The sequence below is a fragment of the Suillus fuscotomentosus genome, assembly GCF_016647785.1.
Source record: "Suillus fuscotomentosus strain FC203 chromosome Unknown F5891scaffold_1, whole genome shotgun sequence".
Lineage (NCBI taxonomy): Eukaryota > Fungi > Basidiomycota > Agaricomycetes > Boletales > Suillaceae > Suillus > Suillus fuscotomentosus.
Window position 1 is genome coordinate 1388548 of NW_024539513.1, and position 27082 is coordinate 1415629.

The 27082-nt window shown below is 48.8% G+C and overlaps 8 protein-coding genes across 8 annotated transcripts; 4 read left to right on the top strand and 4 right to left on the bottom strand.

Moving 5' to 3' along the window:
* Positions 1 to 141: 141 nt before the first annotated feature.
* Positions 142 to 5911, bottom strand: F5891DRAFT_1134658 (P-loop containing nucleoside triphosphate hydrolase protein). Its single transcript, XM_041364777.1, has 23 exons — positions 5687 to 5911; positions 5236 to 5628; positions 5114 to 5186; positions 4873 to 5065; positions 4644 to 4817; positions 4402 to 4585; positions 4090 to 4343; positions 3956 to 4039; positions 2788 to 3903; positions 2700 to 2738; positions 2572 to 2644; positions 2395 to 2522; positions 2321 to 2349; positions 2192 to 2265; positions 2059 to 2141; positions 1962 to 2002; positions 1606 to 1914; positions 1246 to 1550; positions 1070 to 1193; positions 878 to 1011; positions 770 to 825; positions 531 to 714; positions 142 to 477 (listed from the first exon to the last, which is right to left on the bottom strand). Exons 2-23 carry the CDS (start codon positions 5487 to 5489, stop codon positions 366 to 368), a joined length of 4023 nt encoding a protein of 1340 aa, XP_041234146.1. The 5' UTR covers positions 5490 to 5628; positions 5687 to 5911; the 3' UTR covers positions 142 to 365.
* A 2708-nt stretch (positions 5912 to 8619) lies between these two features.
* Positions 8620 to 10007, top strand: F5891DRAFT_1098133 (porphobilinogen deaminase, dipyromethane cofactor binding domain-containing protein). The gene is made up of 3 exons (XM_041363540.1): positions 8620 to 9115; positions 9166 to 9176; positions 9224 to 10007. Exons 1-3 carry the CDS (start codon positions 8654 to 8656, stop codon positions 9777 to 9779), a joined length of 1029 nt encoding a protein of 342 aa, XP_041234147.1. The 5' UTR covers positions 8620 to 8653; the 3' UTR covers positions 9780 to 10007.
* A 150-nt stretch (positions 10008 to 10157) lies between these two features.
* Positions 10158 to 11007, top strand: F5891DRAFT_937166 (ubiquitin-conjugating enzyme/RWD-like protein; the record flags this gene model as incomplete). The annotated part of the gene is made up of 8 exons (XM_041374080.1): positions 10158 to 10227; positions 10282 to 10358; positions 10413 to 10517; positions 10569 to 10589; positions 10651 to 10743; positions 10803 to 10813; positions 10869 to 10920; positions 10981 to 11007. The coding sequence occupies 8 exons, from the start codon at positions 10158 to 10160 to the stop codon at positions 11005 to 11007; spliced, it is 456 nt and encodes a 151-aa protein (XP_041234148.1).
* A 454-nt stretch (positions 11008 to 11461) lies between these two features.
* On the bottom strand, positions 11462 to 13481 carry F5891DRAFT_19802 (anion-transporting ATPase). Its single transcript, XM_041370874.1, has 9 exons — positions 13249 to 13481; positions 12936 to 13179; positions 12848 to 12865; positions 12729 to 12796; positions 12538 to 12676; positions 12387 to 12480; positions 12075 to 12333; positions 11882 to 12020; positions 11462 to 11832 (listed from the first exon to the last, which is right to left on the bottom strand). The coding sequence occupies exons 2-9, from the start codon at positions 13006 to 13008 to the stop codon at positions 11642 to 11644; spliced, it is 981 nt and encodes a 326-aa protein (XP_041234149.1). The 5' UTR covers positions 13009 to 13179; positions 13249 to 13481; the 3' UTR covers positions 11462 to 11641.
* On the top strand, positions 13079 to 15374 carry F5891DRAFT_19672 (uncharacterized protein). The gene is made up of 5 exons (XM_041370872.1): positions 13079 to 13209; positions 13261 to 13444; positions 13496 to 14321; positions 14372 to 14691; positions 14743 to 15374. Exons 1-5 carry the CDS (start codon positions 13182 to 13184, stop codon positions 15239 to 15241), a joined length of 1857 nt encoding a protein of 618 aa, XP_041234150.1. The 5' UTR covers positions 13079 to 13181; the 3' UTR covers positions 15242 to 15374.
* Positions 15375 to 15425: 51 nt separating this feature from the next.
* On the bottom strand, positions 15426 to 18324 carry F5891DRAFT_937169 (SPOC like C-terminal domain-containing protein; the record flags this gene model as incomplete). The annotated part of the gene is made up of 11 exons (XM_041374081.1): positions 15426 to 15594; positions 15641 to 16154; positions 16216 to 16436; positions 16494 to 16672; positions 16732 to 16947; positions 16992 to 17540; positions 17591 to 17651; positions 17702 to 17873; positions 17922 to 18053; positions 18104 to 18158; positions 18208 to 18324. 11 exons carry the CDS (start codon positions 18322 to 18324, stop codon positions 15426 to 15428), a joined length of 2385 nt encoding a protein of 794 aa, XP_041234151.1.
* A 236-nt stretch (positions 18325 to 18560) lies between these two features.
* On the top strand, positions 18561 to 23791 carry F5891DRAFT_1098143 (SNF2 family N-terminal domain-containing protein). The gene is made up of 13 exons (XM_041363541.1): positions 18561 to 18777; positions 18827 to 18935; positions 18985 to 20570; positions 20620 to 20917; positions 20970 to 21408; positions 21470 to 21665; positions 21718 to 21941; positions 21996 to 22010; positions 22065 to 22272; positions 22330 to 22671; positions 22721 to 22999; positions 23058 to 23210; positions 23265 to 23791. The coding sequence occupies exons 1-13, from the start codon at positions 18616 to 18618 to the stop codon at positions 23664 to 23666; spliced, it is 4413 nt and encodes a 1470-aa protein (XP_041234152.1). The 5' UTR covers positions 18561 to 18615; the 3' UTR covers positions 23667 to 23791.
* An 86-nt stretch (positions 23792 to 23877) lies between these two features.
* Positions 23878 to 26847, bottom strand: F5891DRAFT_1205793 (CHAT domain-containing protein). Its single transcript, XM_041369027.1, has one exon. It carries the CDS (start codon positions 26609 to 26611, stop codon positions 24089 to 24091), a length of 2523 nt encoding a protein of 840 aa, XP_041234153.1. The 5' UTR covers positions 26612 to 26847; the 3' UTR covers positions 23878 to 24088.
* Between the last annotated feature and the right edge of the window lie 235 nt (positions 26848 to 27082).

Consider the following 27082-nt stretch of genomic DNA (forward strand, 5'->3'; position numbering starts at 1 on the left):
AATCATTAATCAGCCCTCACAGAACCACAGACTGCAGCTGATACTCTCAGCGTGCATGTAGAGAGGATCCTGTTGAAGAGGGATCGCCACGGAAGGTCTGTAATTTTTGTTCTTCGTCTGGTTCGCCTGAGCAGCAGCGCAATCGTGGAGGAATGATGTTGACATGACGTGGGAAGTTATCTATAGAAAAGCAATCCACAGAACCAAGATACATAAGGGATCACATTATCGAGAAATCATGCGTGAGCATGCAACTTCTAAGCCCAATAGTCTAAGTCTGGTACAAGTAGAATAGTATAGTCGGGAGATAGACGAGATTGTGATAATATGATGAGTTAGATATCGAGTATTATTCTAAATTTTCACTACTTCTTGCTAAGTGCTTGAAGCTGGACGAACTCGTAATAATCTCCTCTCCGCGCAAGAAGTTCGTCATGGGATCCGGATTCGCTGACTCTGCCTTCCTTGACAAAATGTCTGTGAAGTAGTGAGAAAATGTTCCGGAGTGACGATGGTCTCGATTGACTCACATGCAATCAGCGTTTTGGATAGTCGAAAGGCGGTGGGCGATAGCAATTGTGGTGCGACCTTTGGCAGCTTTGTCAAGAGCTTCTTGCACTACCTTCTCCGAGTTCGAATCAAGGGCTGATGTAGCTTCATCGAGCAGAAGAACTTTCGGGTTCCGAAGCAGTGCGCGAGCGATTGCTATACGTTCTGCATCATGCTTTCAGCGCACAAAGAAAGATGTTTTGCCATGAATGATACACACGTTTCTGACCTCCAGACAGCTGGGATCCCTTGCCACCGACTTCGGTATTGAACCCGCTAACATTATCATGTCAGTAAGCCTCAGATTTTCGTGGTATTAATGTCTTACTCTGGAAGTGATTGAACAAACTCCAGTATATTGGCATCACGGCAGGCAGCCTCGATCTCTTCTTGTGTGACCTCAGATTCTGGTCTGGTGGCACCGAGCAAGATATTGAAGCGAATAGTTCCTGCGTACAAAGTCTGCAAGGCAAGCAGTCAGCTCTCTCTACCAAGAGATCAATACCACGACCGTATTTACAGGTTCTTGTGACACAAGTGAAATCTGCTGCCGATATGCTTGGATGTTATATTCATCAATAAGCTCTCCATCGAGCGAGATCTGTCCGGAAAGCGGATCGTAAAAACGCTCTAGTAATTGGATGCTAAATGGACTCTTAGCAGTCTGTCTGAATACAGTACGATGGCGGGACTTACACCGTGCTTTTACCGCAACCGCTAGAGCCGACTAAGGCAACATAGGTTCCGGGTTCGACGGTAAGCGTGAGGCCACGAAGAACTCGGGTTCTGGGACGGGTAGGATAACTGAAATGAACGTTCTCCAGCTGTATGTGACCCTTGATAGTCTTGCTCGGAATACTTTTGCCTTCAGTTGACTCTGCATCAATCGCAGGAGTCGAATCGAGGAGCCTGATAGTTGCGTCGGCAGCCCCTTTGGCCGATGAAATGTCAGGCACAAAGGCAAAGATATTACCAGCCTGCATTGAGGAAAACACCGTGCTCTGCCAATGCATTGTTCACTTCAATAATGTCCGGAGGTCGACAAAATAACCTTACCACTAAAGTAATGAAGAATGATTGTGTGGATATCTCCAGCTGCGAAACGAGTGTCGCGCCATACCAGACGACTAGAGAAATCACCCAGAAACCCATGGCCTGAGCGAGTGCATACAGCAAGTGACTCCAGAGCGCTGTCCTAGTGGATTTTCTGATGGGTCCTTCCAAGCTCCGTCTGTACATATCAAGGCAGTGCTCCTCCCGGGTCAATGATGCAACGGTGCGAATGGCTGCAGCAGCTTCGCAGGCAATCTGAGCAGAGCTTTCTTGCGCTTTCTTGTTCCTCTGATCCTTCAGAACAACTACTTGCTAGAAGACGTTTAGCACGTTGGGAGCTTATTAAGCAGGTCACGTACCAAACGTATATAGCCACCGCACACCAGGACAGGAATACATGCTAAGTAACAACAAATTTTGTAAGAGAAATGCGTAAAATGGAAAAACGGGACACACCCATGCCAACAATAGCTGCCTTCCAAGCGTATGCAAAGCCAATCACCAAGCCGACAACTAGAGTTGCGATAGATTGGATGATTCTAACCAAAGTCAGTCATCACGCCACTTTGGAATGAATGGTGATACTCACGTTCCCAGAGTTATACCAGCAAGACCATTGATCCTCTGGGGGTTTTCGCTCAAGTTTGACGTCAGAGTGCCAGTCTTATGTGGAGTCTAATGAGGAGCCTGTACGAACTGGAGGAGTTATAGGACTCACACTGTTCTTGTCGTTGTCAAAGTACTCGACTGCCTCCATGAGCAAGAAAAATAATGTAGCGATTGAGCACTCACTGTCTTGTCGGAGGATAGCTTTGAAGCTCATTGAACGGAGCTTGGCAGTCAAGACAGCGGCAGCAGAAGCAAAGAAGTAGTTCTGGAAACCCATACACAATGCGCATAGAATGGCAAGGATGAAAAACCTGGCTCGGGATAAGCACCAGCGTGATCTCCGGAAAATATGAACTCAACCAGAGAGCATTCCGGTCGCCTTGGTAGCTTCGCTCAGAATTTGTGGTTGCGCTAAAGCCGGAAACTGCGTGCCCTGCCAATGGATATCAGGATAAATGGCATCCATTTGGATTGACGACAGGACTTACCATAGATTATGCCAGAGACAGGATAAGCGGCACCATTGCCTGCGGAAACGCATGAGCGTAATTGATGATACATGCTTTGCGGACTTACATATGGCAAAGAAAGATCCAATGAAGTATCGGCGAAGCCCTTCAGGGTGAAGACTAGCAATTCGTCTCATCAAATAAAACAGACCGTAGGCTTCCTCTGGAGCCTGGTCCTCTACATTCTCCTTTAATTGACTGGCGACGTCGCTTCTGACAGAGCGAATAGTGCTCTTCCGTTCGAGGACTTCTTCTGACCTTTCCAAATCTGACTCGTCGCCTGATACCCCTGCATCCAGATCATCTTTGTCACTCTCGCGGAGAGATTGAGCTGCGACAAGACGAGAGTATGCGCCATTCTCATCTGCCAGAAGTTCCGCATGAGTCCCTCGCTCCAGTACGAGTCCCTCGCCCATGACAAGTATGCAGTCGGCATCTTTAACCGTGGACAAGCGATGAGCAATGGTGATGGTAGTTCGACCGGCAGCTGCCTTGTCCAAAGCATCTTGTACGATTACTTCTGAGCGAGTATCGAGGGCACTTGTGGCTTCATCAAGGAGCAAGATCCGCGGGTCCGACACAATAGCTCGCGCAATTGCGATGCGCTGTTTTTGCCCTCCCGACAAAAGAAAGCCTCGCTCACCAACCATAGTGCCATATCCTTGTGGCAGGTGGCTAATAAAGCTATCTGCATTAGACTTGATGCAGGCTGCTTTGATGAGTTGAAACTTCTCCTCATCAGATGCATCCTCGTATTGCGTGCCAATGAGACCGTGTGCGATGTTCCCCCTGATAGTCGTCGCGAAAAGCACAGGCTCTTGTGAGACCAGACCGATCTGAGAGCGTAACCATTTGGTATTCAACTCTCGCAAGTCAATTCCGTCAAGCGTAACGGAACCACTCAGCGGATCGTAGAAGCGTTCCGTGAGAGATACGATCGTAGATTTACCAGATCCAGATGCGCCAACCAAAGCAGTGGTCTTGCCAGCCGGGAAGGTGATGTCGATGCCTTTAAGAATTGGAACATCTGCGCGAGACGGATAGCTGAATTTGACTTCCTTGAACGTAATCTCCCCAGTGACTTTTGAAGGCTTTAGTCCTCCTGGGTTTGCAGAGTCGATATCAGGGACACGCTCGATCGTAGCGAATAGTTTGACGGCAGCACCACAGGCACGTGTAATGGCTTTAGTAAAGCATGGTGAGAATTCCGAACCAAAAAGTAGGACTGCGATTACCTTGTAATTCAGGCGCGAGTATAGCAAGAGATAATGATCCGGTTAAGATGGCAAAGAAGACATTTACAACCTGTCCGGCGTTAGCTGCCAACCAATGTCAAATGCAGTTTCACGATACAGAAACAGGAACAGACCTTGACCCTCATTTATGAGGGTAGTTCCGAACTCGAACGCGAGCGCATATCCAGCGTAGTTCACGAAGAAGAGGCAGCCTAATCCCACACCTTGCGAAATGCTCGCTTTGGCATTAACGACGCGAGTAACGTCGATGTTCTTATCGTATATTCCAGACAATACTTTTTGTGTCCCGAAAGCCTGTGCGGTGCGAATCGTGGATATGACTTCTTCAGCAAGACTACCTGCCTCAGCAACATGCTTCAAGGACAATCTGGTGTTGAACGGAGATCATAAAGCTTCAGGACGAACTCAAGAGCAAGTACACTCACTGTGTGTATTTGGAGAGACACTTTTTCATGACACCGCCTATGATTATGATGCACACAATCATGGACGACAATGCAAGAGCGAGACGCCATGACCGGACAAACGCAATGATAAAGCCAACGACGAATGAGCTGATGCAAGTGACTGCAACAGTGACTTTTTCGGATATCCCCAGTTGTACCAGATCTATTTCAGAGCACGGTAACTTCGACCATCCGCCTTTGAAAAGTACAGAATGACTTACGAGTGTCGGTTTGGATGCGTGTCGCAACCTCTCCAGCCCCCACATCATCAAAGTAGGCGATTTCCTGTCTAAGGATGGCCTGAAGATATCTCTCGCGTATTCTTTTCCCATTAGCCTCTGAGGTATAAACCCAGGTGTACATGTATATATACGTGGAAACAAACATCGCGATACCTGGTACGAATTCAGGTCAGTACTAAATCTGATTCTTATCTAATCAAGAACTTACCGAGATAAACGAGATAAGAAGCATCCAGGCTAGCGCTATGAACGAACGTGGATGCAGCAGCATCTAGTGCGGCCTGCGCCTGCTCAATTACGTTCGTATCATTAGACTGCAGCGATTGATAGTACTCGTTCTCTGCTGAATTAAACGTGACGAAATCTTGGGTCATGTCGCCGAATACTAAAGTCATCAGAGGCTAAGATAGGAAATAAGAAGATGTCACTCGCAAATCTGAAAAACTCACCTGCGAAGCGCCAGCAGCAACAGCAAAGATCATGCCAAGAAAGTCCAACATTATTTCAAAGCGAGTTGAATACCTGCGTCGGTAAATTATGGTGTTCGGTCAAAAAAGTGGGATGATCTCACCGGAATAACGATAGGAATGGCGCAGAAACGGATCTGTCCGCTGCCATTGCGTTATCGGCCTCGCTCTCCATCTCCTTAGATGCTTTCTTGGCCCAAGGGAGAAAACCTCGGATGCCCTTTGAATCCTTTTTCATGTCCAGAGTAACGTGCTCTGGGGGTGTGAGCTCCTTTGAAACGGCAAGTTTCTTTTCGTCAGCAGTGGCTGGAAGGCCCTCCGACGTATGGGACACAAGTAAAGTGGGTTCTGTGCCCATGCTTTTGAGCGTGCTTTGAGTTTGAGTTGACCCATCTGCAAGGAATCCATGAGTTTATGTAGGTCACTGAAGCGGTTCCGATGCATCGGTGCGGCGTCAACGAGTCAAATTCGGCATACTATTAAGACTGCCATGGTGCCTTGCGTGAGAAGTGAGGAGCCTGTGGAAGAATTAATTGATGGGGAACATGTACTTACCTCACGTAACTGCAGCCAAGTTAGCACTTAGTTGCTCCTTCTTCCTAGTACACGAGTCACAGTATGTATCTATCACATCGTACACGCATGTCGGAACGACGTGGCTAAAGCTGGATTTTACTGTATCAAGTCTTCTTTCTGAACGCATCGGAGCATTCTATCGGACTGTCTTGCTTGAAGCTTGAAGTCCATCCGATACATGCATGTCTTCTAAACACGAATTTGGAAACACGAAGGCAACTCAATCACTGTTTGCCGGATGATTTCAGCCATGCTTATGTCATCCCGCTGCCAGTGGATCCGAGTGCATGACTCTTCGTAGTGACTCACTACCACTAGTAGTAAGGCTAGTGACTCCTCGCTTGCAATATTAACGTTAGAGTAGTAATGACTCACAATGTTCCGTGTTAGTCGTATCAATACTACAGCTCGTCAGCGTCGAGTCGCTGATAGGCATGTCTATTGAATAGCCGTTTACATGATGAGAATACCTTCAAAGTATCATCCACACTCAATAACACAATTTCTACTTGGAATCCCATTCAGCTCAGGCTGGAGGTTAGATATTTCCGAGCACCTTCGCGCCAACAGTATAAGTATTTTCGTCTGTCCGTGAACCATTTTACGGCCTCCTTTGCCTTTTGGTTGCCTTAGTACTTGAACGGCTTGTAGGCTGTTAGGAATATCTTAAACCTCCACTGCACCAAATTTTTATACAAGCTCGAAAGGAGTGTGTCATCATACACAAGAAGTCCTTACAGTAAGATTCGGTAGGCTGAAAATGTCCCACAAGGACCAATGGGATGTGATTGTGAGCAACCACCTTGACAAGGATGACCGGTGCTGCAAGACTCCGGGACAAAGTGTACAGACTTGAGCTCGCATTCGACAGATACAATTGTAACATACATCATACAAGCGTCGTGCCCTATACATGAAGAATGGCTTTAAGCTGAAACATTGGGCGCACATATCTGCTGATCTGGCGCAATCATTCACAATGACGAGCCTTGACATCATTGCTCACAAGAGGTGCATCCCATCGGTTGTCGATCCTGAGTTGGAAGAAACAGAACGGTAGGCCTGCATAGTTTCATTTCTCGGGCGGTTCTCGACTTCGTGCCCTGGACGTAGGACACGATGGTAATAGAATTGCCTGTGACGCCGCCTTTGAAGTCATCGACTTCAGCACTTGTTGACATCGAAAGAATGGATAACGACGAGACGAGGATCGGATGGGACTGGAAGGGTATATGCTTCACAGTATATCGTTTCCCGCGAGCGACGATGTATTTCAGTTGCGCAGATATCGCAACGACAAGTGATCGGTGACGACTCGACCACTGTGCATGTTACAAGAATGAGTTCATCGTTGGATTGTCCATCCCATTGAGGACTCACCTTTGTTGTGATTCAACTAAAGGACCAACTTCAGCAGCTCTAAGATATCACATCCTTCAACTGAGGGGGTTGTCTCTAGGACTCTGGACATCAGCCCCTAGTGAGATAAAAACGCATGACTGGAAGAAGTATTGGGAGTTCATGGTGATTTTTCGTCAACCGAGAGACACAATAATGCATGTCTTACGCACCTGATGCGTACGATCACCGGCGAGATGACGACCACCTTCGAGAAGCAGTTGAGTGGGAAGAGACAGGTTTATACTGCGTTGGTTCCATATTAACGAGGACAGCGGAGTGAAGTCGTGTCAGGCGATTTCGAGCCTCGCGAGGATAGTGTCAGAATCATATATATTTCCGCCTCCAACCAGTCTGGTAATGTAGATACTACCCTATAGTAGGGGCATAGTGATGTGCATCACTACGATGGATCACAGTGTATGGGTCGGTGTTGGATGAATCACCAACAGAAGAGGCGTGGAAATTGCGGTGGTTGGTATCAGTGACTGTAAAGATTCTGGATAATTTCCCGTGTATTGAGACACGGTAAAATGTATGCCTTGCGCATGAGATGTGGTCGAGCATTGACGAATCGGAGATGACGAGCGCGTTCGAGGATAAATTGGCTGGGAAAATATGGATGTATGATCTGATGCGTTATAATTACGATTAGCCGGGCAGTAAAAACGGGGATGAAAACAGTGAATGATGGAATGAGAACTCGTGCCCACAAATGAGGCTTGGGCGCTTCAGCTGCGCAGCCTATGATACAAGCTGTGGAGTACTCACGAGGATGTCACATGCTAAACGTACCAGCTCAGGCTTCCAGTATACTCTTGACGCCCATTGTGACTTGGTGTCGAGAGCTGCTAAAAACATGGTCGTGAGTGATGGTTGAGACTTTGTTGGACTGAGCTACGCTATATAGTTGATTATGGCTTCGCCTATTGTTGGAAGGCAGGAGACATCAACGATAAAACACTGCCAGAAATTTGAAGAACACACCAGCTTGGTCAATGGCGCCATGCATCTGTCAGACGGACAGCGGATGACAGCTTGTTCATTTGACGGCTCCCTGCAGGTGTGGAACTTAAGGAGTATGAAACAGATAGGAGAAGACTGGCGGGACAGAGATAGCGAAGTACGGACGCTAGCACTGTCTCCTAACGGGAAGAAGGTGGCTAGCGGGAGTGAGGTTGTGGGACATTGACAGAAACAAAGTCATTGCAAAATGGACGAAACATGCAAAGGCGGTGCGGTCTGTGTGCTGGAGTCGAGACGGTCAGCGAGTGATGAGCGGATCCTACGACGGGATTGCAAGGGAGTGGGACGTGGAGAAGGGAGAGACTAGGCACGAAAACGTGTTCGCGACTGCTGAAGGCACCTTCTCGATTACTGATTCCGAGTCCACAGTCAAAATATGGGATGCAAAGACTGGTAAACTTGTCGCCGCTCTCAAAAGATAGTTTGGCTTGGCTTGGACCCCGAAAAATCCTGATTGCCCGATAAGGAACCCATGTAACGGTATCACACAGAATTTCATTTGTGATAATCTATACACGCACCATGGCTTCGAGTTCAAGAACATCATTCGTACTAGCTTCCCGGGCATCCAAACTCGCACAGATCCAAACGAATATCGTCAGAGATGGCCTCGAGACTACATTTCCGACCCTTTCATTCAGCACGTCATTTATGACGACCGAGGGCGATAAGAACCAATCTCAAGCGTTATATCTACTCGGAGGAAAGGCGCTATGGACAAAAGAACTCGAGGTTGCATTGAAGGAGGATGTGGTTGATATGCTGATACATAGTTTGAAGGATGTCCCCACGACCCTACCGCACGGCTGCGAAATCGGAGCGATATTGGAGAGAGAGAATCCTGTCGATAGCCTGGTGGTGAAGCAGGGCTTGCCTTACAGGACACTGGAAGATTTACCAGATGGCAGTGTCGTGGGTACGAGCAGCGTTCGGAGAGTAGCGCAGTTGCGGAGGTCTTTCCCTGGCTTGGTATTTCTGGACGTCGTAAGTTTTCGCAGCCCACGAGTATATCGTACACTCTAACATATTTACAGCGAGGAAATTTGTAAGGCCGTGTGTTTATTTTCAAGCTAAACTTAATATCAATTCCAGAAACACCCGTCTTGCAAAACTCGACGCCCCCGATGGTCCTTATACGGCGCTTATACTAGCCAAGGCCGGTCTTGTACGACTAGGCATGGGGGATCGCATCACAGCAGATCTCGCCGCGCCAATACTCTTCCACGCTGTCTCTCAAGGTGCTTTGGCAATTGAGATCCGCGCATACGATCAGGAAGCACGGGAATTGTGCAAAGCCCTAACCCACCAGGAAACACAGTGGAAGTGCCTCGCAGAGAGGGCATTATTGAGAGAACTGGAAGGTGGATGTAGTGTTCCTGTTGGTGTTTCTACATCGCTATCGCAGATTGATAAAAGCGCTGGGAAACTGACGCGTGCAACCCTCGAGATAACGGGTTGCGTCACATCACTTGATGGTTCCGTACATGTCCAAGATACTCTTTCGCAGGAAGTCGAAAGCATACAGGGCGCAGAGGAGCTGGGTAAAAATCTTGCAACAAAATTGATGGCGAACGGTGCGAAGGTGATATTGGACGACATCACTCGAGATAGACGGAAGAGGGCCAGTGAAGCAGAGACAGCAGAATGAACAAAAATTTGCAATTGCTGGTATTGCAAGTTGATTTACATTTCATATACAAAATCATATCTTATGTACTTGTCGAATACGCGTTGTCTCTTGCAGTTCAAGTACGCAAGATCATGAAGACGATGAACCAGCAATCCTGAAGAGCAAGAAGAATTATCTACCTTCCCGCGAGCGCCTGCAAGTCCCTGGACAATTTCGAGCAGCAGGTGACTCTAAAGCAGGAAGGAGTCAAAGACATTGAAGAACGAAAAAAAATCGGAGAGCGTTCTTATGGGAAGCCTTTATTTGCGCCTGTTTACATATTCCCTAATTTGGACCACTGCTAACCTCTCAGTTAACCGGTTAAGGACACATCCTAAGGCTTGGACTCCAACTGGCATGACCTCAATCTCGTCTCGCCGTTTACGCAAAGAGCTCACTGAAATACAGACAGAAGGATGTCCCACAGGTACGTCCTCTCACCTGTTATACGTGCAGCTGACTGACCTGTTGTCGATTACAGGCATCACACTGCTCAGCGCTGATAACTTTGAGACGTGGTACTTCTCCATAGAAATTCTGGGCGAAAGTTTATACCAGGTCTGATGGGAGCTCACTTTCATCATTCATGGGTCCTTACAAAAATACGGTTAGGGGGAGGTATTCAAGCTCATGTTTCGCTTTGACTCAAGCTACCCTATCTCGGCGCCTGCAGTCCAGTTCGTCGTCAACCAGGAATCAACAGCACCTGTGCATCCGGTGTGTTATACCTATAGTTGGAGTTTACGGTGATAACTGACCGTTGATTAGCATGTATACTCAAATGGACATGTGAGTTCGCTACATGCCGAATTTAGCGTGCTGTCACGGTAATATGTCTGATGTGCCGTAGATTTGCGCCTCTATCCTTGGAACTGAATGGTCACCAGTTCTGAGTGTTTCTGCTGTGTGTGTAACCCTGCAAAGTATGCTTGCATCATGCAAGGTGAGTTTTTCCTTAGTATCCACGATACAGTCGTTTTAGTAACACGGAACATGTTACAGTCAAAGGAACGGTGAGCTCACATTTCCATCTAACGGCATCTTCCATTTATAACGTGAACTCTGAAGGCCTGTAGACAATGACAGGTACGTTCGGTACGCACCCGATAATCCAAAGAAGGTACGTCTTAGCGCTCTGTTAGACGTTATCCAGGAATCTCTGAACTTTTTCAATGTGCAGACTCGTTTCCACTACGACGGTAAGTGACCGATGCACTACATATGTCCGTCAGCTTATGGCGTCTATCCTGCGTGACTGCTTCATCACACGATTAGATGATACGTATGTTTTCGTTCTCAATCATTCATGTTCAATTGCTAATATTTCTAATCATAACCAGGGTGTAGGAGTATTGATAGTTATTGAATGTATCTTGGGCCTAAAGGCAGATGTTGTACTACCAAGGAGATCATCGAGGCAATGCGAGGAGTCATATTCCAGTTCTTTAGGTCTCAGGCTATTCATAGGAATTTTGCTATGACGGAGCTTAGACCTCACAGATGACATTTGTAGACTCCATGATTGCATGCTTCATTTCCACAAGTCCCGCACGATTTTGATTCACCCGCTTATCTCCGGCATTGGTGAGAAAGATAGCTTGGTAACATGTGCTGGATGGATGGATAGGTGGATCAGATGCCCGCAGGCTGGCTCACCTTGGAGGAAATCTACACAGGCTTACTGATCCTTCACGAAAGGAAACTCCGGCACACCATTGACGTGCACCAGTAATGTCAGGAGATGCTTGCCATTGGATCACAGGTATAAAGCAGCTCAGTGCCCGAGAAGTAAGGTGTATTATACGCGCTCCGTGAATTACCGGTCAATCTCCCTCAGCTCATCAGTCAACGTTAGGAACGTATGGTTCTACCAGCATCTTGCTAAATTCCTTCAACTTCTCTGGACCGCGGACTTCTTCCGTTAGTAATGGTAGCTGAACGATGTGGAAGAATTCGTCGTAGAGCTCGTGGGCCTCGGAAAGATACTTTTGCTGCATCTTTCTTCGTACTTGACAATGCTCGCAGTTGGATGCTAAATTAAGATTAGAATTGCATTACGTGGAGCAGTAGGAAGTACTTGCATGTCTTTGGGAAGAGCAGCTGGTTGACGACGATGTTATGCGTGTCGATCTCATAAGCCGTCAGTTCCTGAACGAGGCGCTCCGTCTCGTACAGGGACAAGAACTCGGAGATGCAAACGCAAACGAAAGTGGTCTTTTCCTGCAAATAATATGAGATAGTTATAGTTCTGGTGTGTTCAATGACGAGACGTACAGGGTCCTTGAATTGCGTGTTGACTTCGTTGATTACAGCACGCATAGATTCTAACTTTGCAAACATGTCCTCTTGAGAGTCCTGCTGACCGCCCATCATACTCGACATTTGTCTAATCATGGGCCCAAATTGACCACTGAGCGTGCTGAGTTTGCCCAGGGCCTTCTCCAGTACAGTAGGAAAGGAAAGGAAACGCAAGGTATGACCTGTCGGTGCGGTGTCAAACACGATGACCGAATATTCCATCGACTTGACGTGTCTGTGAAGACATTGTCTCGTCAATCCATGGGAGTCGAGAGTTAGATAACGAACTTCATGATCTCAGCGAAACTCATTGCCTCGTCAACACCAGGAATAGCGAATGCAAGATCCTGCATCATCGAGCCCATCATGCCGTTTGAATCAGCTGGGGTTGTGAAGCGTCAGCAGGACAAGAGTGGGTTTGGGAGATGTCAACACGTACATTGCTCGACCATCTCCTGGATTGCACTTGTAGGATCGATTTCCATAGCGGACAGGTTATCGAATCCATTGACCTTTGTCGCGTCTTTGGAGAACTTCTGTCCAAAAGCATCCGACAGATTATGTGCTGGGTCGGTGGACTATAGCTGAGGGTGGACATCGGCCTCTGAGACCGTAGATGTGACCACGTACGATGAGCAGTACCGATTCTCGGCACTGAGCAAGTTGGATGGCTAGCGAACACGAGGTAGTTGTTTTCCCTGTGCGTATGGATCAGGTTTCTGATAGTTCAGATTCAAGGGGCCACGTACCGACACCACCCTTACCACCTGCATCGCATCCGAGTTGACCCCAGAATGTCAATGAACTGCGTGAGCAGTTGAATAATGAAGCACACACCACAGAATATCCATTTCAAGGACTTTTGATCCAGAACATTTTGCAGAGTTGGCGGTAAGGTTTCTTCTGCCATTTGAGATACTCGAAAGTCGTAAAGAAGATAAAGCTATATTGCACTTCTTCAAGTACTGATCAAGCCGCGTTTGGACGAGTAGCCTCTTTCAGCTTCTATATCCTACTGTGACATTCTACACATCAGTAGAATAAAATTGCAGATTACGTCGTCCAGCTTTCACTCTGGGCACTATGTCAGAAAACAAATTATCATTCAGAGGTTAGTTACACAGGACTCGTCGGTGGGAGACGGACTCACATCCCCCAACAGCTTTACAACTAGCCAACGAACAACGGACTGCCTATGGTCTCCGGTACAATGATTTCACGCGATACAGGAAGCATTGTGCCAATAGAACGCATCGTCTCCGGTCCACCCTCAAAATGACCCATGGCAAGGGCCGAGAATTCAAGAAACTGCCTCCGTTAAGCACAGATAACATCAAGGATGGAAAGTGCGTGCTATATCACATCTCACATATCAAGAATTACTGAATCTCGGATAGCTTGGAGCTTTTACTCTTCGAGTCAGAACGTGCCTGGGCTTACTCTCAGGATCTCATCACTCAATCCCTTCAGCCGGCTAATGAAGACCAGGCTGGAACCCTGCGGCATAGCGCCACAGGACGCTTTCGCCGTGCAGTACACTGGTCGACGCAACTTCTATCGCACTGTCAATCTCTATATGCGTCCTCACACCTCTCCGCAGAAGGGCTCATGCAGATCACCATCTACACTCTCATCCTCAACGGTCGCTTCCTGCGATACCGAGACAGCTTTGAGGATGCGTTGATCCAGCTTAGCGTTGCAAGGCGCCTTCTCGACGAACTCGTTGAATGTGCTGCGACAAGCAGAGACCAGGCTCTCGCAACGGTGTTTACAGATGAAATTGGCCCTGAAATCAGGTATTGCGCACATGAGCTTGGAAGGGAGAGGGCGTACGATGTGGATGCGATCGCTGCTGAGTTGTCGGAAAAGCATCGAGGGGAGATTGTTGAGGGATGTGATGCTCTTATTCAGAAATTTAGGCAGGAGGGAGAAGTGGCTGGGAAAGGTGTGGGGAAGAAAAAGTTGGCGACTTTGATGTGGGAAGGACAGCCAGTGCCGGTGCGCAATCCAGAGTTGGTGGATGTATTGCTGCGGGTGCAGGAGGCCGAGGCGAAGATTACGCAGTCGCGTGAGCCTGCTCGGGCAGAGGGTGCCAGCGATAAGGGGAGGAAAGGCAAGTCGGGTGGTCATGGGTCCAAGAAGGGTGTTGCCGCATATGATGCTATTCTCCTTGCTCTTAGCGATGCGGAAGAGGTGGGCAGGAAATTGGTTGAAGCACAACAGGTGTGCGGTCACCTTCGTTGATTCGTATTTATCACTAATCAGCTCGACAGAATTCTGGAAGTTCATCCACCTCTGCGGCCGGTACGCGTGATATCCATTTTGTTCACGCTTACATCGTCTATCAATTGCTCTCTCGCCGGATCCAGCGTGATCTCCTCCTAGTATCTGCTCTGCTCACCTCGCATCGACCACAGGCCTCTGCAAAACCAAAGAAAGAGCATGTCGACGCCCGTCTTTATCCTGCAGTAGTCAAGCTCCTGGATACTGTCATCCAAGGTCTTGCTCAGATGCGCAACTTGAGCATCGTGGATGAGAGCCCTGACTTGGCTGCTGCTGTCGAAGCCCGTCTTACATTTACCAAAGCCCGCAGGTAAAGATCAACAACTTCTGTATTATTTCCACTCGCTGATGATATTTCAAGATGTTCTTATCTCGCACATTGCTATGTAGCCGTGAAAAAATACGCCGAAGCGCTCTCGTTGATCCAACACGCAACCATCTATCTCCGTGAAACGCGTTCTACGTTGTCCATATTCTCAGAAGACCCTATCTCATCCGCATCACCTGCCTACTATCCACTCACGTCTTCTGATCTAGACGCTCTAGAATCCGTCATCACTCAAGACGGACTGACGATCAAAAATGAATGGTTCGCGTACAACGGCGGTTCTATCGATGCGGACAACAAGACGTACAAGAAACCATTGTTTTTCGACATCGCGTTGAACTATGTGCAGCTGGATATGGATAGATTACTGGAGAGGGCTGGAAAGGCATCTGCACCTCCACTTGTTCCCGTGCAAGCCGTGCCTGCGAAATCACGTTTGGAGGAAGTGGCTAGACCAAAAACACCAGAACCACAGGCGCCTGCGAAGGGTGGACTTAGTAGTTTGCTCGAGGGGTGGTGGGGACGGAAGTGAGGTACGACAAGGTAAATTTTTATCGACATTTAGGCGAATAGTCAAGTACAGTAAAACATACACAAAGCAAATGGATAGCATATAGTTGGGCAACTACCTCAAAAAAGAAGCTCCACGATCATTGAGCGATGAACTAAGACGCAAAGAGCTTAATCAGGTGATGTTCATCAACAGTACTTTAGAGTCAACTTACTGCTTCAGATGCAGATTCGGAAAACTGAGAATGACCCCCTAGTTTCCTTGCCTCGGGCTCACTGATGAGACTGAGGCTGCGGCCAAGCTTTTGCACCTCCTGCCAGAGCTCGGAGTTTCCAGCCTCCCTGAGACACGATTCCTTCAGGTCCTTCAGGAAACTGGTAACAATGAGCATTTGAGTGCCGAGGCGATTCAAATACTTACGCATTCCACGCATCAATCTCATCCTCCTTCAAAGATGTATCCCGCATAGCGATCATACACTCAATCATCTCCTTATGCCGCCTCGACGCAAACGGCCTCAACACCACCTCTTTGATGATGACGCCGATATCTTCCACAGCCTTCGTCACCACGTCCCCTTGTGCAAGGTTTGTTTTGAAATCGCGCAGAGGATACGTCGAGCCGATGATACGGCCCGGCGCACGACCGGGGTCCACATCAGGCGACATAGAGCGTTCCGGGGTGGGCAGCGCGTTGAAGGGCCGCTTTGTGAGCAGGAGTGGTTCCTGATCTGATTCTTCTTCCGTCTCAGAGTCTGAAGCGGCGGATTTCTTGGCTGGGCGAGCGGGTTTTGGGGAGACGGGTACTTGAGACGCGGCAGGTTCTTTTCCTTTGCGCAATGCGGCAGGTTTTTTGTCGAGGAGAAGCATGTCTTCGTCTTCGTCCACGGCGCGGACGTGGCCATCTTTGCGGACTTTTGTGGCTTTCTTAGGTACTGGGTGAATGTGATAAGTACGAGTAGTGAATCATGAAATGGGAAATAATTGAGCGCGTACCTTCCTTGACTTTGAACACTGCCTTGCATTCTGCGATTACATCTTTGCTAGCTTCGAGGGCCTGCCGAAGAGGGTTGATGTATTTGAGGAGTTCTGGATGGGGTGGTGGAAGGGGGTTACTGGTGATATCATTCACAACTGCACTGTGAAAGAGCGCCTGTTTCGTGCGATGGATAGCGGGGTTATAGGACTTTCGGGTGTCATACCATGGAACTGGTTTCCTGTTTAAGAACTGGCTCAGAACAATGAAGCGAGTTTCTGGTGGATGAAAAGCGGACCCTTTATCGTCTTTCTCCCCTGAATCCATGATATCCATGGAGTCGATAAACTTGCCCATGACTTCGAGTTGATCTTCTGTGGGTAGGTAAGGGTGCTTTGTGACTGATTCGCCGTTTTTTGATACAAGGTTTTCGAGGGAGGCGAAGGTGTATTTCCGGGCGTCGTCTGCGAAGGGCATCTATCACATCCAACAAGAAGTTTAAGGTCGAGAGTAGGGAAAAACGGAGGGAGACGCACTTGCACCCACAGCAGATAATCGATGTTTGTATCAACATGTGCCTCTAAAACACCCATCTTAGGGTCCATGCCATCCTTAGAGACCCAGCGCGCAATAGCGAGGACACCTTTCTCAAACATGGCTTGTACGATGGACGAGAGCGCGACCTGCTGTTGTGGTGCACCGGGGTCTGCCCATATATATTGAACTTCACCCATCGCCAGCTCCCGGCGGAACTGTGTCTGTGAGCTACGCACATGAAAGTAAAGAGTGCACATACGTTCTTTGCATGGAAAAATCCGCAAATATCGATGCCCTTTCTTGTATTCAAGCGCCGGAACTGTCCATCAGGGCACGGGGCGTACGTGGAGCCGTATTTGAAGCCCCTGATAAGCTGTTCCTTCTCCACCTTTTCAAGGTTCTTGTCCTTATCTTCCTCGTCATCACTGCCTGTATCCATCTTATCCTGTTCTTCTCCCTCCTGAGTTGACCGATCGATGTAGTACTCGCTGCGCATCTTCAGCTGCGCAAACACCGTCATTTCTTCCTCATCGACTTGCATTTCATCATCAGTTTTTTCGCGTCGGCAGAATTTCTTCCAGCTCTTGGGGCGTGCGAGGGCTGTACATTTACTGGCTTTGACGAGAATTTCGATGGCCTCCTCGGGTCGCACGTCGACATCGCCGAGGCGGAGAACGGTGCCCATAAGTGCAGATTTGGTTTCCTTCATGTCTGGTCTGGAGATTTCTTGGAGAGCAAAGATACATGTTCCAACAAGGCCATTGTCAAGGGCTGAGGTGAGCTTGTGGTAAAATGCTTCGTTTTCAACCTGACAAGAAAGAAGATTAAATCTGAGAGTATGAAAGTGAGGAAATGTACCTTTATGGTAGACTTGTCCTCCTCGTAGAAAGGGAATTCGTCATCATCAAAGTCGATACCGCTGATGAAGTACAAATCAGGACACAAACAGAAATTGAACGAGTTACTTACATGATAGTGAGAGAGATTTCAAGAGAGTTCATTTTCTTGACAGTCGCCTCCCAGTCCTCGATTTCCATGGGACTCTGGCCATCTGTCACGATGACGATTTTACGCGTCCATGTGCGCTTCTTGTTGAGGTAAATATCTTGTGTTTCGATACCGACGATGAGAGCATCGATAGCTACAGAAAATGAGATATCATAACTCCAAGGAATTAGTGAGTACACACGATCTCCTGAGTATTCTGAAGGCTGGAGGGCGTCAAGCTTGGCAAGGGTGGCTGAGTTGGGCTGAGCGATGGGGATGTATTCTGATACGTGTTGGTATCCGCCGTTTTTTTCGTGAATGATGTTTTCCGTCTCTTAAATATAGTCAGCACACTCGTGACGCGTACAAGAAATGGTGGCGCACCTTCGGAGCCAAATAGGATGACGCCGCATTGGTCCGTTTTACGGCCATTGAAAATCTGTACCGACGTGAGTTGATGAGAGTAAGTCTCTGTTTATTCAACGTACCATTTCTTGGATCTTGAGCTTTACGAATTGCAATGACCATTCAAGATTGGTCATCTCTGTGGTGCGTTGCTCCCCGTTGGGCGTAGGGGGTAATTCTACGGATCTTGTTGCACCCATCGACGGAGAGACGTCGATGAGGAACATTGTAACGGTGTACTGCAAGACATTTTAAAAATAAATTACAATGAAAAAAAGAAGCATACTCCTGCACGTTCAGCTGGCATGGTGGTGGTAAAAAGCAAGCACGTCGGCATTGAGAAACGCGTCAATTAGGGATAAATCACGTGACCGTCGTGACTTGCTGACAACGGGCTGCGCAAAAATACTTCCCACGGTATTCCTTCTTTTGTTTTGACTCTTGAGGAGGAGCCGAGAGGCACCGTACTAGTAGGCCGGACAAGCCACCCCATGGCCATGCAAGGCCAACTCCCAATACAGCCGGTAGTTCATCAACAAAATTCATTCGCTAATAATCAACAGATACAGTCTGCAATGAACCAACAGCAGCAGCAGCAGTTATCGCCCGCTCAGCAGCGTCAGGCATATATGCGTTATAATACGTTTATTCAGGTGAGTCTTTATCTACTACAAAGATTGACATGTCTTTACCGGCTTTTAGCGCATTAAAGAACTCAGGCAATCAGGCGCCACAGTGGAGACCTCCCCTGAACTTGCACAGCTTGTCAAGCAAGTCAATGTCTATGCACCAGGAAGTCAACAACAAATGAGTCAGTCTTTTGAAATGTTTAAATGAGGCTGAAAACTTATGATCTTTAGCTAAACAATCACACCCAGACCAGTCACAATCAAATGGCCACCAACCCCCACAACAACCATCCACTGATGGTCTCATTAATGGTGCTGTTGTCAATGGTCATTCTGCCCCACAATCCGTTCCAGCGCCCTCCATTACCCCCGTTTCATTTACTCCAGATCAAATATCTGCTCTACGTGCTCAGATAATGGCCTTTAGGCTCGTTACCCGTGGTTCCCCCATTCCAGATCACCTACAGCATGCAATTCGCGTTCCCAACACTGCTATCCCAGATCTCGAGAAGCTTCTCCAGGGCCCAGACGCGCCCTCCCGTATAGTCGACAGTGCTGCTAAAATACAAAAAGGCCACATTGCTCCGCCTCCACCCACCGAAACACCTGTCCCAGTTGAAGTCATAAAAGAAGAAGAGCATGGTCCTCCTATCGACCCTGCTGATCTGCCCAAAGGCCCTTTTCTTGAAGAAGCTGTCAACTCGGGCGTGTACCCGTACAACGCATTCAAACTTCCCTTCTCCCACCTCGAGCGCCCACCCAACGTCGACCCCACTATGGTCGCAACGCGCCTCCAGCGGCTCCTCATCCCCTCCATAATGCCCGCAGGCCTTGACGTACATCAGATCATCAACGAGCGCGATCGCTTCATCGAAGCACGCGTACAACAGCGCATTAAAGAGCTCGAGGAGATCCCAGCCACCATCGGCGATGGCAACTTTGATTCTCTGGCGGACGTCATCCTAGGCTCGCACAAGCAGGAGCCCGCTAATGACAACCAGCAGCTCTCAACGTTGTCCCCACACGGCAAGCTACGCGCAATGATCGAGCTCAAGTCCCTCAAGGTGCTTGAGAAGCAACGCGCCATGCGTGCAGTCGTTGCAGAGCGCCTGATCCAAGGTACCCTGCTCCCACTCAACCGTGTGGACTTCAGACGGGCTCGCAAGCCCACACTTAGAGATGCACGCATGACCGAGCAGGCGGAACGCAAGCAACGTATCGATCGTGAGAGGCGTGCAAAACACAAGCATGTCGAGCAGCTCGGCGTCATCTGTCAACATGGAAGGGATCTCATCGGTGTGAACCGTTCTGCGCAGGACCGTGTCGTGAAGCTTGGGCGCGCTGTGTTGTCATTCCATGCGTTCACTGAGAAAGAGGAGCAGAAGCGTATCGAGAGGATATCGAAGGAGCGTTTGAAGGCGCTTAAGGCGGATGATGAAGAGGCATATATGAAGCTTATCGACACGGCGAAGGATACGCGCATCACCCACTTGCTGCGGCAGACGGACACCTATCTTGATTCGCTCGCACAGGCTGTCGTGGCGCAGCAGAATGAGTCTGGTCCCTTGGATACGAACTTTGACCAAGAGGAAGGCCCCGCAAACGAGGCCACGTTCGGTGCCCAGGTCAGTGCTGATGCCCAGGACGACAAGGGCAAGGTGGACTACTATGCTGTCGCACATCGCATTTCAGAGAAGGTCATGAAGCAGCCTAACATTCTTGTCGGCGGTCAGCTCAAGGACTACCAGCTCAAGGGCCTGCAATGGATGGTCAGTCTTTATAACAACAAGCTCAATGGCATCCTTGCAGACGAGATGGTGAGCAATGTCATCCAGGTTCTTTATATTATATCTCACAGGATCTTAGGGTCTCGGTAAAACCATCCAAACCATCTCGCTAGTTACCTTCCTCATTGAGGTGAAGAGACAACGCGGCCCTTATCTTGTCATCGTGCCTCTGTCAACGATGACGAACTGGTCTGGCGAATTTGCAAAGTGGGCGCCAGCGGTGAAAATGATCTCGTACAAGGGCAACCCTGCGCAACGTCGCAACCTTCAAGGCGACCTGCGGATGGGCCAGTTCCAGGTTTTGCTCACTACATACGAGTACATTATCAAGGACCGGCCTATTCTCAGCAAGCTCAAATGGGTTCACATGATCATCGGTGAGTGGGTTTGGGCATTTTGTCGGTTCTTGGCTGCTCACCTTGGTGTCAGACGAGGGACATCGCATGAAGAACACCCAGTCGAAGCTTGCGCAGACGCTCACGCAATACTATCATTCCCGCTACCGCCTCATTCTCACTGGTACCCCCCTGCAGAACAACCTTCCCGAACTTTGGGCCCTCCTTAATTTTGTCCTTCCCAAGATCTTCAACTCTGTCAAATCATTTGATGAATGGTTCAACACGCCGTTCGCGAACTCGGGTACAGGGGACAAGATCGAGTTGAACGAAGAAGAAGCACTGCTCATCATCCGGCGGTTGCATAAAGTGTTGCGGCCGTTCTTGTTGAGAAGGTTGAAGAAAGACGTGGAGAGCGAACTTCCAGATAAAGTGGAGAAGGTGATCAAAGTCCGCATGAGTGCCCTGCAGAGTCAGCTGTATAGGCAGATGAAGAAGCACAAGATGATCGCCAATGGAAAGGACGCGAAGGGGTACGTTGTTTTTGCTTTAGGCGGAACGGCGGGCCGTAGTGCTGATTTCTTTGTTTTCTAGCAAATCTGGAGGTGTGAAGGGTTTGAGCAATGAGCTTATGCAGTTGCGCAAGATTTGTCAACATCCGTTTTTGTTCGAGAGCGTCGAGGACAAGGTCAATCCCACCGGACTTATCGATGATAAATTGATAAGGTCGGCCGGCAAACTCGAGCTCTTGTCGCGTATCCTTCCCAAGTTCTTTTCAACGGGTCACAGGGTGCGTCGCACTCTATAATCCCCCGCGCTGTACTGATCACTATGTCTATCAGGTCCTTATTTTCTTCCAAATGACAAAGGTCATGGATATCATGGAAGATTTCTTGAAGATGATGGGCTGGAAGTATCTTCGTCTTGACGGTGGCACGAAGACGGACGAGCGTGCCTTGCATGTACAGCAGTTCAATGCAAAGGATTCGGAGATCAAAGTCTTCATCTTGTCAACACGAGCTGGTGGTTTGGGTCTCAATTTGCAGACTGCAGATACGGTCATCATGTGCGTGATTCCTTGTGGTTGCATCGTTCTCTATGCTGACGCGTAGGTTTGCAGCTTCGATAGTGACTGGTGAATGAGCTTCTGGCTATTGTTTGGACAGGAGTACTGATGATAATGCTCTAGGAATCCTCATGCTGATCTTCAGGCTCAAGATCGTGCTCACCGTATCGGCCAGACCAAGGCTGTCCGAATCCTCCGTTTCATCACGGAGAAGAGTGTCGAAGAAGCCATGTATGCTCGCGCGCGGTACAAACTCGATATCGACGACAAGGTTATTCAAGCCGGTCGTTTCGACAACAAGTCGACGCAGGAAGAGCAGGAAGAATTCTTGGTGGGTGTTCCAGTTCTCTTACACGTTGTAACGGATGACTAAATAGGTGGTATGCAGCGGTCCATCCTCGAAGCAGACCAAGAGGAGGAGAACGAAGAAGCTGGTGACATGAACGACGATGAACTTAACGAGATGTTAGCGAGAAACGACGAGGAGGTTGAGATTTTCCGCAAGATGGATCTCCAGCGAGAGCGGGATGCGTTAGACGCGTGGCGTGCGGTCGGAAACAGGGGGAAACCGCCATTGCCGCTCATGCAGCTTGAAGAGCTACCAGAGTGCTATCAGACGGATGAACCGTTCGAGCCGAAGGAAATTGATGATGCCATCGAGGGCCGTGGTCAGCGCCGTCGTAATGTCGTCAATTATAACGATGGTTTGAGTGATGAGCAGTGGGCGATGGTACGTCTTTTAGGATGTTGCGAGGTACGCATGCTGACTGGGAATTTAGGCCGTGGAGGACGGCGAGGATTTGCAAGAACTCGTTGACCGCGCCCGTGGCAAGAAAGAACGACGAGCTGCCAACAAACTTCTCAAGGATACCGATACACCTGGTCGTAATACTCCAGCGTCAGACGTGGGTGTCGGGCGCAAGGGGAAGAAGGGCAAGGGGAAGATGACTGCCAACGACTACGATACACCTGGTGCGTCTGGCAAGCGGAAACGTGGGATGAAGTCCATGTCCGTGACGCCTTCGGTAATCGATGATGAGGAGGAAGAGCGTGATATGGTGAGCTGATCCTGAGTGTTTTTCCAAAAGAAAATCTCATGATGGCGCGGGCATATAGAAACGACGCAAAACGAAGGCGGGCGACCTATCGCCTGCAATAAGGGATAAAATGAAGAAGGCTTTCAACGAGGTTCTCAAAGCGGTTCAGGCTTGTGAAGACAAAGATGGCCGGAAACGTTGCGATCTTTTCCGGGAGCTTCCCGACAAGAGAGTGAGTAGAAGGTGTCCGGTTTCATGCTGCAGCGACAACTGACGATACAATCAGGATTATCCCGATTATTATCAGTTAATCACACATCCGATTGCCTTGTCCACACTTCGAAAGCGGGGTAACACTGGATACTACAAAAGCATCACGCACTACAAAGAGGATTGGAAGCTCATGTTCAACAACGCACGGACGTATAACCAGGAGGGTTCGTGGGTATACATAGACGCTGAGGAGATGGAAAAGGTGTTCTACAGCACTTTGGAGAGAGTCACTGCAGGGACGGGGCTACCTGGCGCCTCACCAGCTCTAGGTGGACCGTCAAGTTCCGCAGCATACGACTCTGCGCTTACGCCCATGGATGAGGATGAGCGGCCGCAGCGGGGCAGGGCTCGGAGTGCTGGTCGGAAACAGGTGATCAGCGATGATGAATACCTGACGCCGAGCGATGATGATTAGATACACCATCCTTTGTCTTTTTTTTCGTTTTGTTCTTGCCTCCATTTTTATGACAGCATCCTTTTGTGGAGTATTTGTATTGGTACACAATATCACGTATGTATGAGATCTACAGAATGGTACCACCACCACTAAGTGGGAAAGACGAAGCCTGCTCTTGACATCTAGGATCTAGTTGATGATGCATGAAGCCTGAGGAAGTTCTACGTCGAGCGCGAGTGAAAAATGTACGTAGCTTATGTAAGTAACTGGAACGGGTATAGCGAGGTTAGAATATGCTGACGGCGGGACGCAGTGCGTGGCACTAGTACAGTACAGAACAACAAAGTATCATGCAGAAATAAGTAAACACCAGGAGAGCGAGGGGATGAAAACAACTAGAAATAAAGAAAGTGGAATAATATAGCGAATCGAGTCTCTAACTACACACCTATGTGGATAAATACAATCTGCTGTTCTAACGGAATCTCCTCGCGCAACGATCTCACAGCCTCGTGTAGCGCTACCGCAGCGCCTGTGCAGGCCAATCTTTCTGAATCACCAATTAACTTGCGGTAAAAAGTAGACACGACTTTGGATGCAACCTCGTCGTTAACAGACCACATGGAACCGATCACACTGCGAAATCCGCAGAATTGCATAGCCGCAGCAAGATGGATCGACTCATCGGGGCTCGTTTTATCGCCAACGGTAGTGTGGCAGGCCGATAGGAATGCAAACTGTGGGTTCTTGCAGTTGGATTGGATGATATCCTTGATCATTAAAGGCCCGTCGCGCATGGCGAAGGAAGACTCGAACGGCTGTGTCCGATTCGGTGTTCCATGGCAGGCAAGATGGAGCCATTGATTACGGCTGAATGCATCGAGCGCACCCTCGACTGTTGCATTGTCGTCCTCGAGGGATGTGAAGGAGATGGCGGCATCAACGTGGTCAGCGACGGCGACTAGCTCACGAGCGACACATTCGAGCTTCTCCCCTTGATACGGGTTGCCTTGGCCGATGGCAACGAAATGTTGCGAGGACACATCTCCAGAAACCTGCTGTCTTGCACGAACAAGAGTTCCCAAAGTGGGGGTGTAAGAGGATATATAAATGTCTGACAAATTGTCTTTCCTCTCCTCGTATGGACCTGCTGCATGGAGGGGAAGCGGCGTGAACCCAGCAGTGGGACACCACCAGATACGCGAACCAGGGCGAACTTCAGACTCCCTAAGAGCTTGAACTATGGGGTTAACGACATCATTCCAAAGCTTGCGAAGGATGCCGACAAGCTCGAGTTCATCGGAAGGATCCAACTGTGAAGAGAGTTCGAACACTTTGGCTTGTGTAATGTCAAGCGGAACATGGACAGGATCTCTCGCACTATGGATGATCAAGGCATCGCAGCTGTGCTGACTAGCATTGACGATTATCACTGGGCCATCTTCAGCCGCCTTCTGGAGGTCGGAAAACAGTGGAGGTAGGAGAAAACGTGAAAAGTTGGGGAGCAGGCGAATGCGCGAGACAACTTCATCCCATTGCATCGTCAGTTGTCGTATTTGCGGAGACTGGTCTTCAGACTGATCGAACGCGTTACGAAGGCGAATACTCAACCGTTTGAAATCTTCTGCCAGATTGGCCGTGCGGGCGTCACCTGAAATGAAAAGTTCATCGAGTGGTATGTTGAACCGTGCCAACTGGGTCCAGAGCACTGCACGACCTTGCTCCATCAACTCCACCGCAGTTATCAACGCACCACGACGAACACTGCACGAAAAAGCATCTGTGGAGAGAGAAGAAACAACCTCCCTGATGACGTCGAAGTGATGCGAAGAAGACGACAGGAGAGCAACTTGCTGGTCTAAGAATTTCAGGGCAACCTTATAAGCACGCAATGCAGATGAGTGATTGAATATGTCGGCGGAGGCCGCCCATGTCTTAGCAGTACTAAGATGTGTGCGAGATACTGCATGTGGCGGGTCGGAGAGTTGTGAGTACAACATGAATGCTCTTTCGAGGTCAGACCGGTCGTTTTGTCTTCGGAATCTGTCTTGAAGGCTGAGTGCAAGATTGTTCAGAGACGATAATCGATGTGAATGACCAGGGGGAATGAGGAGTAATGCAGCGTTTTGGCGATCAATAGCCTCCTCAAGGTCCGACATTTGGCCCTGTTGCAGGAATCTGTCTCGAAGGCTAAGTGCAAGATCGTTCAGAGACGACAATCGTTCTGGATCATCGACGAGACGGAGGTGTAATGCTTTGCGATGGAGCTCGATAGCATCATTGAGGTCAGACACCATGCCCTCTTGCTGGTATCTTTCTCGAAGGCTGTTTGCAAGATTGTTCATAGACGTGGATTGATGTGAATGACCGATGGGACAGAGGGATAATGCCTCGCGATGGAGTTTGATAGCATCATCATGCTCAGACATAATGCCCTGTTGCCGGGATCTGTCTCGAAGACTGATTGCAAGATTGTTCAGACACATGGGTCGATTTGAATCATCGGTGAGGAGTAATGCTGTGCGATGGTGTATGATAGCCTCGTCAAGGTCAGAAATTATTCCCTGTAGCTGGAATCTGTCTCGAAGGCTGTTTGCAAGATTGTTCAGAGACATGCATAGATGTAAATCGCTGGGGGGAGGGAGGGGTAATGCAACGCGACGGAAATAGATAGCCTCGTCAAGGTCCAACATTTTGCCCCGTTGCCGGAATCTCTCTCCAAGGCTGATTGCAAGATTGTTCAGACACGTGAATCGATGTGAATCATCGGGCGGAATGAGTGATGTAGCCTCGCGATGGTGCATGATGGCCTCTTCAAGGTCAGACATCACGCGCCGCTGCAGGTATCTGTTTCGGAGGCTGATTGCAAGATTGTTCAGATACATGGGTCGTTGTGAATGACCGGGGGGATGGAGGGATAATGCAGAGCGATAGCGCTCGATAGCCTCGTCAAGACCAGACATGATGTCCCGCGGCTGGAATGTGTTTCGAAGGCTTTTGCGAGATATCTAAATGACCGGGAGGACGGAAGAGTAATGCAGCTCGCCTCGGTTAGTGAATGCAAGATAACCACTGCTAATCTCACTGTAAAAGGTCTTGTATGAGCGCAAAATGGAGGGAGATCGCAGTCAACACTAGGGTACGGTTGAAAAATCGCCTCGACTTTTCAACAGCTGTTTATAAACAGACCGCCTCAGACCATTTATAAACAGGTGTTTTAAACAATTTTCATACACACTTAGGGAGCTGAAGCTGCAGTACTTATACACCGAAGGCCTGCCAGTGCAAGGGAAATGATATGGCGACTCGCGAGTGCTCAGCGATCCCTAGAATTTAAAGGCGAGCTGCAAGGCTAAGGCGAGGTTGAGCCTCTGTTAGAGAACTACACAAGGCTGGGCGAGCCTGTGAAGTACATATGCAAGTTGGATACTAGA

Coding starts and splice junctions, on each gene's coding strand:
- F5891DRAFT_1134658 (XM_041364777.1), bottom strand. CDS start 5,489: ATGGGCACAGAACCCACTTTACTTGTGTCCCATACGTCGGAGGGCCTT. Junction 3,904..3,955: donor ACTCGCGCCTGAATTACAAG/GTAATCGCAGTC, acceptor GCTTTACTAAAG/CCATTACACGTGCCTGTGGT. Junction 826..877: donor TTTGTTCAATCACTTCCAGA/GTAAGACATTAA, acceptor TGATAATGTTAG/CGGGTTCAATACCGAAGTCG.
- F5891DRAFT_1098133 (XM_041363540.1), top strand. CDS start 8,654: ATGGCTTCGAGTTCAAGAACATCATTCGTACTAGCTTCCCGGGCATCC.
- F5891DRAFT_19802 (XM_041370874.1), bottom strand. CDS start 13,008: ATGGCAGAAGAAACCTTACCGCCAACTCTGCAAAATGTTCTGGATCAA. Junction 12,677..12,728: donor GAGAATCGGTACTGCTCATC/GTACGTGGTCAC, acceptor CCTCAGCTATAG/TCCACCGACCCAGCACATAA. Junction 11,833..11,881: donor GCTGCTCTTCCCAAAGACAT/GCAAGTACTTCC, acceptor ATCTTAATTTAG/CATCCAACTGCGAGCATTGT.
- F5891DRAFT_19672 (XM_041370872.1), top strand. CDS start 13,182: ATGTCAGAAAACAAATTATCATTCAGAG. Junction 13,210..13,260: donor AAACAAATTATCATTCAGAG/GTTAGTTACACA, acceptor ATCCCCCAACAG/CTTTACAACTAGCCAACGAA. Junction 14,322..14,371: donor AATTGGTTGAAGCACAACAG/GTGTGCGGTCAC, acceptor TCAGCTCGACAG/AATTCTGGAAGTTCATCCAC.
- F5891DRAFT_1098143 (XM_041363541.1), top strand. CDS start 18,616: ATGGCCATGCAAGGCCAACTCCCAATACAGCCGGTAGTTCATCAACAA. Junction 21,666..21,717: donor TCTTTTCAACGGGTCACAGG/GTGCGTCGCACT, acceptor TATGTCTATCAG/GTCCTTATTTTCTTCCAAAT. Junction 23,211..23,264: donor GGGAGCTTCCCGACAAGAGA/GTGAGTAGAAGG, acceptor CGATACAATCAG/GATTATCCCGATTATTATCA.
- F5891DRAFT_1205793 (XM_041369027.1), bottom strand. CDS start 26,611: ATGTCTGGTCTTGACGAGGCTATCGAGCGCTATCGCTCTGCATTATCC.